The sequence below is a fragment of the Camellia sinensis genome, chromosome 11 (genome assembly GCF_055761805.1).
Source record: "Camellia sinensis isolate YWXY chromosome 11, ASM5576180v1, whole genome shotgun sequence".
Classification (NCBI taxonomy): Eukaryota; Viridiplantae; Streptophyta; class Magnoliopsida; order Ericales; family Theaceae; genus Camellia; species Camellia sinensis.
This window is the reverse complement of record NC_138971.1, coordinates 147117286-147128072: the sequence shown is the minus strand read 5'-3', so window position 1 is coordinate 147128072 and position 10787 is coordinate 147117286. Positions and strand designations below refer to the sequence as shown.

Below are 10787 nucleotides of genomic sequence, written 5' to 3'. Positions count from 1 at the left end.
TGTGAAGTGAAGCTTAAATGAACTGTAATGTTTGACATACCTCGGCTGCGGTGATGGTATCGAAGTAGCGGCGAAAGAACATGAAGGACTCTCGCGGCCTCCGCTCACACCTCACGTCGAAGTGATGAGAGAACGGGACACCAAAGGGAATCTCCTCGTCTGGTACTGGGGCAAGCCTCAGAAAGTAGGCATACACCCATAACTGTGCAGTATGACAGAACAGATATGAGCATACTTATCAGATAAAGCAGTATACAGATAAAGCAGTATGCAGATAAAACAGAAAGCGGTATGTGCAGTGTATTGTACAGAGTGTGCAGTGTACAGATAATGTGAAATAGAACTGAAAAGACAAGAAAAGGGAATATGTACGTCCCAAGCTCGCCAGTAGCCTCCGAGCAACTGTCTGCTGAAGCGGGAGGATGAACTCATATAGCCGCAGAGAGTGGCCAAGCCTGCGCCACCCCAGTCATAGCGGCAGATCTGTGTCACATCCACCAGTGCGCTCAGCAAGTAGAGGACGACGGTGTTCGCCCGGTCGACAAACAAAGTGGTCCCCAACAAGAACATGATGAAACACCGGGCGTACTGCTCCTCCTCCTCCTAGGTAGTCGGCGCCTGGATCCGAAAATGAGCCTCGAACCAAGAGTATCGCACGAACCCTGCTCGAACGAGATGAGGCTGGGTGCCGAGAAGATAAAGCTGAGCGGCGTCCCACTCGTCTATGTCTGTATCAAAGGCGATCGGATCACCCCCCACTCCAATGCCTGTGAGCATGGAGAAGTCGAAGGGAGTCATCGTCATCTCCCCGGTGGTGGAAAAGTGGAAGGAGTCGGTGGTGTCCCACCACCTCTCCGCCAATGCAGCAAGAAGCGGCCTACTCGCAACAAGGCGCGAGAGCCCTATGCAGAAGGTCCCAAAGCCAGCCCGGTCGATGATGCGACGAACCGCGTCAGGTAACTCCATGTACCAACCTCGGGCGACAACGTTTCCATACCCCCGGAGGGCATGGGAATCTACCTGTAGTCAAAACAAACAGTTACGAAGTAGTGTTACAAATACAGTGTTGAATGTGCTCAAAATCAGTGAAATACAACGTGTGTACACGTGTTAAGATTCAAACAGACATCAAGTGCAGGTGTGCTCGCAGTGAATTCCAGTATATGGTGTATCAGTGTGTTTGAGTGGTTTAGTAAAAATGCAACGTGCGTGTACGTGTTCAGATTCAAAAAGACATCAAGTGCAGGTGTGCTCGCAGTGAACTCCAGCATATGGTGTATCAGTGTGTTTGAGTGGTTCAGTAAAAATGCAGTGTGTGTGCACGTGTTCAGATTCAAACAGACATCAAGTGCAGGTGTGCTCGCAGTGAACTCCAGCATATGGTGTATTAGTGTGTTTGAGTGGTTCAGTAAAAATGCAGTGTGTGTGCACGTGTTCAGATTCAAACAGATATCAAGTACAGGTGTCTTCGCAACGAACTACAGTATGCAGTGTAGTAGTGTGTCTGAGTTAAGCAGTTAAAGAATAGAATCGACTATTGCAGTTTTGTATTCTACATTGTAGAAAATGAAATGAAGAAGAGTGTACCTCGGAAGCGCCGAAGGATAGATGTGACTCTGGCTCGCGTAGTAAAAGCTCCGGTGCCACACCCCTCGCATGGCTCCGGAAGTGGCGGATGCTGTCAGGAGGTAACACATGTATCGTCGGCCTATAGGTCGCCGTGTCGAACGGCCGGTTGTGAAGAGGCAGGAGCTCAGCCTCGGGATCCACGTCCATCTCTGGGGGAGCCCCGCCCTGTGGGAGATTGTCTGCCCTGACGAGAATAGTGTGAAAATTGCCGGAAGTGCGAAAACTGGGCAAGAATGCGAAAAGTCAACCCCGGGAGGGTGGAAAATGGGAGAAAATGTCGAAGTGCGGAAAAGGCACTACTACAAAAATAGATAAAGATCACACTTTTTTTGTGTGATGTTTGTTATTTAATCACACCTTTTTAGTTTTATTAAAGTGTGGTCTTTGGGAGTGTGATTAAAAGGGGTCATTTTTAATCACACTTTTTAAGTGTGATTAAAAATATTTAGATCACACCTTTTAAGTGTGATTAATAACAGTTAGATCACACCTTTTAAGTGTGATTAAAACTTTTAGATCACACCTTTTAAGTGTGATTGATAACATTTAGATCACACCTTTTAAGTGTGATTAAAACTTTTAGATCACACCTTTTAAGTGTGATTAAAAACCTTTTAAGTGTGATTAAAAACATTTAGATCACACCTTTTAAGTGTGATTAAAACATTTAGATCACACCTTTTAAGTGTGATTGATAACATTTAGATCACACCTTTTAAGTGTGATTAAAACATTTATATTACACCTTTTAAGTGTGATTAAAAACATTTAGATCATACCTTTTAAGTGTGATTGTTAACATTTAGATCACACCTTTTAAGTGTGATTAAAAACATTTAGATCACACCTTTTAAGTGTGATTAAAAATATTTAGATCACATGTTTTAAGTGTTATTAATAACTAATAAAACATGTGATAATAAACATTTAAATCACAAATTTTAAATGTGATTAATATCTAATAAAACACGTGATTAACAATTAGATAAGATCACATGTTATATGCATTTAAAGAATGTAATACACACTATATACTATATTTTGAATCACAACCATATATTGAATAGAATAACATCATATATTTCATAAATGAAAGTTCAATGTTCAAAAAATATATACTCCAAAGGAATTAGTAAAAAGTTTTTAACTGTGCTTACATATATGAAAAAATAAAAAATAAAAAACTTAAAAAAACTAAGTTGTTGAATTCTTTGACCATATTTTGCATATCTCCAGGAAATTTTTGACCTGAAAAATAAAACCACAAATTAATTCAGAAACCACTAGAAGCATATAAATGAACTTACTATTTTTGTAGAGACTATTCTTGTCTTACAAAAGACAATTTTCTCATCCCACTAACTCTTCATCCCCTGCATCAATAGAAAAGGAATAACAACTTTAATTGTTACTAGTATAAAACGTTTGTATTACCATATATAAATATGACATATACATAGAATCAATAAATCCAAAATAAAAATCTTCAATGTATGGCTAAATATTTTAAAGTCATAAAACCAAAAATATATATAGAATCAACAAATCCAAAATTATAAACCAAACATAACAAATCCACAGCCAAGTGGTTCATTCCATGTATCCTTAGAAATTGCAAATGCCCCATCAGCCTGTGATTCCTAAACATACCTGAAAGTCAACAAATTAGATACATCCACAGTTACATTTGTTAAATTTTCGACTGTAAGAACAACTACTCAAGTTCAGTAGAAAAAGGATATGAATTCAGAGGTATACTGTTTATCTTCATTATGTTTGCTAATGACTTCAACATAGTCAGCGACAAGATAAACTGAGTAGAACCCAACACCAAACTGCCCAATGAGATTAAGGTCTCCACTTGTCTGCATTTTCTCCACAAAAGTTGTATAATATTAGAATAAATTCAATTACAGACCATTAATTATTAATTCCCCCCCCCCCAAGGAAGAAGTTGACATTGTACCAGTAAAACACTCAGCCTTATTGATAAAATAAAATACCTGAAGTTCCAGATTTAGCTATTGTTTCCAGTCTTTGAAGATACAAGAATTTATTGTCTCATAAAATGCCTAACAAAAACCCTACAAGCACAGAATGCATCGATGTCTCACAAAACCTCGGCTCCCAATATTGAAATTGGGCACTTAACGTTGGTAAGAACAAGCTATCAGTCACACACACACACACACATGTTATGAGCTCAAGATGTGTGAAATTTACCTTCGATTTCATCTTCTGTGATGCGACCGGGATACAAAACCACTGCAGCCTGAATTTCATCAGTCCTTGCTAGTTTTACAACTACCACCCCTGAGTCAAACGCAAAAATAACCCATAATCTTAGCAGCCGAGTCCATGACTCGTTGGTGAAGAGTAGCCCAGTTCAACTATGTCAAATTTCACAGCTTATTTCATGTAAAAAACAATATAAATATCTTACCACCCTAGCCAAAACCTGCAGCCCCTATTGAAGTGACTCCTTTGCTTCGTAAAGCAGAAATTACTGGCTTGGCATCTTCAAACCCTTTATCCTGGAGCAGAAAGTTCACATTAACATAGCTAATTGAATTGTTGAAGAAAAAATTCTTTCTTTCCAAACCTTTTGTCTTCTAATAGGATCAATATGCTTCTCATAACATTTAGTGATGAATCTATCCGCCTAAAGTTGATCTTTATTGCTTTATTTTTTTTTATTTACTTAACTTTTTTTTTTAATTTTATTTTAATCATGTCGAAAAATTTTGGTTTTAGTCCTATCTCAATTGGACAACCCTGAAAATTTTAAAAATTATACATGACGACAATTTGGAACCTTGTGATGTTGAAATAGAGAAAAACTATGTGCACTATCACTTCTTTAATCTTTGAAACTAGCATGCCAATTTCAATGACCGACTTTTAGATAAAGGGTAGTGAAACCAGAAACTAACCACGCCATGCGCCTTTCTCCATGATTCCCAGTCCATATTAGGGTTATTAAGATCAAAAGGTTCACCATAGAAGAAATTAGGAACCACTACTAGAAATCCCTCGGCTGCCACTTTGTCTGCAAGTTTCCTTCAAAATGATAAAATGCAAAATGTTACTTCAACTAAATTACAAGAGATAATGATGCAATTAGTGACAAAATAAGAGAAAATAAAAGGAGAGGAAAAGGGAAGGAAAGAGGGGACAAAATAACCAATCATTTCCCCTTGTTTGGTTGAGAAGAAAGTGGGACAGAAACTAAAAGAAAAAAATGTAGTTTATTGACTCTTAGCGTTATTTGTTGCACTTTAATCTAAATTTAAATTTTCCTCCAAAGTTGCTTGTGTAATGAAGATTTTTACTTATCAGAGAGAGAGAGAGAGAGAGAGAGAGGGGAGGGGAGAGTGAAGATAAAATATTTAAAAACTTTCCTTCATTTTTCTTCTATTTTCTCTCCAATTAAGTCAACCAAACAAAAGAAAATAAAAACTTTTTGAATCTCTCCCTTATCTTCCCTTTTTTCTCTTCAACCAAACACACCACTGAGAATTAAAATAGATAATCACTATGGTTCGTCAGAATGCTATCCAGGTTTTATAATATTATTATTTCAATTGGCCAAAATTGCAGCATTCCAGCACCAGATTTGAGAAAGCTGTTAGCAAACTAAATTCCTCATCTCCTTTTAATCCCTTAACAGTTCCCTAATGTTTCAAAATATAGACGAGACATCATAACCAGTTATACTACTAACCAATTTAAGTTCCAACTCAATTGCTCAGTTTCAGTCCATACATGCAAACTATTTCCAGAACCTTGACCTTTGATTTTTTCCCTCTAAGTCCAATGTCACAATTTAATCAAAAGATTTTTTTTCCCCCATATACTAGCTCTCAATCAAGAAATAAGAGACAAAATTTATCTATAATAAAATGAATTTACACAACTCCTATGTATGCATATTAGTTAATGTTGGACTATACATAACCAGGGATTGGTTAAAATATATAAATAGTCTTTAACCTAAATATGGACCTAATTACATTCTTTCTCCAGGATCAGAACAAAGGCTTGCAATGCCATGCAAGCACCCTTATTGCATGCAGATACGCTGTTATGTACACTTCCTACATCAAAATCACATTACACTAGAATGCAATTCCACTGACTCCATGACTTGTCTATTTTGCACAGATTACTTATAAAAAATAAATAAACAAATAAAGGTGCATGATCATGAAAATGCCAAGCTATAAGTGGAGCTTCAACAAGTTGATTGAATGAATTGATGTCTTGAAGTCAAAAGGATTAAAAAAATAAAATATGAACACCAACAGGTCCAACACCAAATCTCAAAACAAAAACTTTCTTAGGTAGTATCTGATGGTCTGTGGGTAAATATGCAAGTTAAAGACAACACCAACTACAATATTTTACTAACAACAGATAATAGTAACAATTCAGCATACCTCATATTTGGAGCTTCATATCCTGCAAAACATTTTAAGAAAGCAAAACATCTAAAGCTTAGTTTATGAAAGAACATTGAGAACTCAAAACATATATCATAATGCAAACTTTTAAATTTTCATCGGGATCATCTTCTGCATTCGCGATCTTCTGCATTCGCATGTAACTTCCTACCTGGAGATGCAAAGACCAAAACAAGGTCGATTCACAGAACAATATGCATATTGTTTGGAACCATTACCATTATGTGTCCTAATACCGCGATTTAAAACCTTAGTGATTAATGATTTTGAAAACATGAAAACCTGAAGTTCATCATGCTCTTGTACTTCTAAGTTCTCACTAGACTAGAAAATAATGAGTTAAATGCTTCTAATTTAACATAATGCAATGAGAAGGAAAATTCATATTCCAACTCTGGCTTTTCACACATAACCAATAACAAGTTATACCTGGCATTTTATCTCTACCAGAACCTTCAAGGACTTCCAGGTAGTGAACAAATGAGGGAACAACTATATCGAGCTTTCCGTCATTGAGATATAAAATATGAATACAGCATAAAACATGTTGTCCACCACAAATATTAAAATCATTAGGCAAAAAATAAAGCATGTTCCCTACAAATCCGTGATATCAAAGAATAACAGTTACTAGATATTTTATTTCGTTTTTGAAGTTTCTAGACATTGAAGGTTTCTCTGCTGAATGCACTCATCTCGGAGGGTATTTGACTGTGAAGCTTGGGAAAACTGTGTTGTCAGTTAAAAGCAGCCCAGTGCAAGAGGCTGCCGCCTTTGCAGGATTTGGGAAAGGGGTCAGATGCACCATGTGTGGAGAGGCTCTTTCTACATTTCAAACCCACAATTTTGTTTTGTCATTAAGCTACAGAAAAAATAATCTGTTTATTTTTTTCTTGGGTTAAAGTTTAATTTTAAAAAATTGCTTTATATTAATTCCAACGGGTAACATCAAAGTTTGGCTTCCTTTCCTAGAGTGTTTTCACTGAGTTGCTTTTCTCCAAAACTCCAAGCCCAACACACATTCACTAATCCACCCATGGGTTTCAAAAATATCCAACCAAACAAAAATGCTGACTTCAAATTACAAACACATCTAACGCATGGTTTATGCTCATGTTATGAGCAGCACACTTAACTTTCCTAACGAATGTATCAAAAAAAATCTAGACCAAACACAACAGATCAACATATAATTAATTGCAAAACCCCCAAAATACTTTTATATATTATCTCTGAAACCGTGAGACCATCTGTAGTATGTGTTTCTAATCCATGATGAAATTACTCAGAGTTTCCCAAACAGTCTTGCTCATTACCCTCCTCTGCTAAAAAATTATAAGCACAAATAATACTTGGGCCAAATTAGACATATAGATCATGTACCAAAGTCAATGATTCATCACAAACAAAAGTTTCTAATCCATAGCAAGGAGGGGGGGACCTTGGCGGCGCGGGTGAGGCGATCGCCGCTTTCGCCGACGGAGATGTTGAGGACGAGTTTCTAGACTTTGATCCCTCTCATTGGGTTCGAGAGCTTCTTCTCCGAAGCCTATATTCATTCATATTTTTCCATTATTCACACAAACACAGTCAGTACAACATACATCTATATATATTCATATCATAGAGATATATATATATATATTCATAACATATACATATATATATATATATATAGAGAGAGAGAGAGAGAGAGAGAGATAGAGACCATTGCGAATGCGGAGGAGGAGCAGAGAGGTGAAGAAAGCGGCAACAGGAGTGGATTTAAGGGTGGATGGAGATGAAGGAAGAAGTTCCTAGGGTTTCGTTTAAAATGACGATAATGCCCTGTCAATGCTCTTATCTAATAATCTCGTATTGAGTTGGTAGGGAAGGGTAAAATGGGTAATTCATAAAGTTAAAAATGAAAAACGAAAAAAATATATAAGTAATGTTAAAGATCATAAATAAATAAATAATAAACACGAAGATAATTATAAAAAATCCTCCACTTTTAGATTACACATATATTAAAACCTTTATAAACTGAAAAGAGCATTGACTTTGGTACAACCTTTATTTAGATAGTTATAAATATATTTTTCTTTCACAGCATTTTTAAAACTTTTATTATCAAAAAAATTATCAAACAAGTTTTTATGATAGTTTTTAAATTTTTTGTAAATATAAATTGGAAACTGAAAATGAAATGGTTAGGGTCTGTTTGGTAATGTTTACGTTTTCAGTTTATATTTACAAAAATTTTATAAACTACTTTTTGTTTATTTTTAGAAAAACATAAACTACAAACGCGTTTGGTAATTGACAAAATGTTTAAAAAAAATTAAAAATAAAAAAAAGAGTGAGAAATGACAAGTTGTGACAAGTGGCGGCAGAAAACGGTGGTGGAAAGTGGTGACGGTGGGTTGTGGGTAGCGGGTAGCGGGTGGTGGTGGGTGGTGGCGAGTGGGTGGTGGTGGTGGTGGGTGGGTGGGTGATGGTAACGAGTGGTGGGTGGTGGCGAGTGGTGGTGGCGGGTGGGTGGTAGTGGTGGGTGCGTGGGTGACGGTGGTAGGTGGTAGCGAGTGGATGGTGGTGGCGGGTGGTGGGTGGTGGTGACAGGTGGGTGGCGGATGGGTGGTGGTGGCAGGTAGGTGGCGTGTGGTAATGGTGAGTGCTGGGTGGCGGGTAGGTGGCGAGTGGTAGTGGCAGGTGGGTGGCGGATGGCGGGTGGTGGTGGGTGGTGGTGGTGGGTAGGTGGGTGATGGTAGCAGGTGGTAGTGAGTGGGTGGTGGTGGTAGTGGTGGGCGGTAGTGGTGAGTGACGGTAGCAGGTGGTAGCGAGTGGGTGGTGGTGGGTGGTGGTAGCGAGTAGGTGGTAGTGGTGGTGAGTGGTGGGTGGTGGTAGCAGGTGGGTGGTGGGTGAGTGGTAGGTGGGTGATGGTGGTGGGTGGTGGTGGCGGATGGGTGGCAGGTGGGTGGTGGGTGGTGGTAGATGGGTGTTGAGTGGTGGTAGCAGGTAGGTGGCGGGCGGTGGATGGTAGCGGCGGGTGGCGGGTAGATGGTAGGTGGGTGGTGGTGGCGAGTGGGTGGTGGGTGATGGTGGCTGGCATGTGGGTGTTAGTGACGGTTGGTGGGTGGTGGTAGCAGGTGGGTGGTGAGTGGTGGTAACAGGTGGGTGCGCGGGTGGTGGTGGGTGTGGGTGGGTGAAGGTGGCAGGTGGTAGCGAGTGGGTGGTTATAGTGGTGGGTGATGGGTGGTGGTGGCAAGTGGGTGGTAGGTGGTAGTGGTGGTGGTGGTGGCGAGTGGGTTGCAGGTGGGTGGTGGGTGGTGGTGGTGGTGGCGAGTGGGTTGCAGGTGGGTGGTGGGTAGTGGGTGGTGGTGGTGGTGGCGAGTGGGTGGTGGTGGTGGGTGGTGGTGGTGGCGGGTAGTGGATGGTGGTGGTGGATGGGTGCTGAGTGGTAGTAGCGGGTAGGTGGGGGGCGGTGGATGGTAGTAGTGGGTGGCGGGTGGGTGGTGAGTGGTGGTGGCAGGTGGTGGTGGGGGATGGGTGGTGGTGGCGGAAGACGGTAGTGGAAAATGGTGATGGGTGGTGGCTAGTGCTGGGTGGTAAAAAAAAAAAAAACTCAAAACGGAAACACATTTTTTGAGTTTATATTTTTTTGCCAAATTTATAAACTGAGACCACTGATTTATAAATAAAAAATTTACCAAACAAGTTTTTATTTGAGTTTTTAAAATTTTTGTAAATATAAACAGAAAACTGAAAACATAAGGTGTCGTTTGGTAACACTGTTACCAAATGGCAGCTTAGCAAACAGGTTTTAGATAGTAAAAATGTTGTAAAATTAACAAATAATTAAATAAGCTACTAACGTAAGAAATGACTTATCAAAAGATTCTTAGGCCATATATGATTTGATTTTTAGAAAAAAAATTTAAAAATTAAAAATTAATTTGGTTAAGAAATAAAAACTAAAAAATAATTATCATTTAAGGGTAAAATATCATTTTAACTTTTGGGCAGGTTATATACATACGTATGGCTGTTTCAATTTAATTTGTAAAAAATTATTTCTAACCACTCGAAAGATAAAAATTATATAAAAATGATAATTATTTTTTATTTTTTATTTCTTAACCAAATTAATTTTTAATTTTTAATTTTTTTTAAAAAAAATTAAACGATACATAGTCTAAGAATTTTTTGATAAGTCATTTCTTTTGTTGGTAATTTATTTAATTATTTGTTAATTTTACGACATTTTTACCATCTGAAACCTGTTTGGTAACCATTTCGCTTTCAGTTTTCAATTTATATTTACAAAAATTTTAAAAATTGTGATAAAAACTTATTTGATAATTTTTTTGATTTATAAATGGTTGTCTCAGTTTGTAAATTTAAGGGAAAAACGTAAATTCAAAAAATAAGTTTATATTGGTTTTTAAACAGAATTTAAAAATTTTACTAACAATTTTTTTTTCAAATAATTTTTTTTCCAATTAATTTTTTTTCAATGAATTTTTTTTCCAATTAATACTAACCGAGAGGGAAATTGGTAATGCTACTTTAAACCTTAGGGAGGGGATAGTAATTTCTAAAATATAAGGGGTGTCAATGTAATTTACCCAGTAAGGGCAAAATTAGTATTTAAAAAAATTAAATTGCTAAGGGGGGAATTTATAATGAAACTTTAAACCTCAAGGAGGGAGATGT

At 37.9% G+C, this 10787-nt stretch overlaps 1 protein-coding gene across 1 annotated transcript; it reads right to left on the bottom strand.

Moving 5' to 3' along the window:
* Window positions 1-2688: 2688 nt before the first annotated feature.
* Window positions 2689-8131, bottom strand: LOC114303120 (endo-1,3;1,4-beta-D-glucanase). Its single transcript, XM_082895851.1, is given in 7 exon segments — window positions 2689-3494; window positions 3853-3942; window positions 4073-4163; window positions 4563-4689; window positions 6069-6090; window positions 6522-7641; window positions 7801-8131. Coding segments are annotated over 6 exon segments (510 nt in total). The 5' UTR covers window positions 6685-7641; window positions 7801-8131; the 3' UTR covers window positions 2689-3477.
* Between the last annotated feature and the right edge of the window lie 2656 nt (window positions 8132-10787).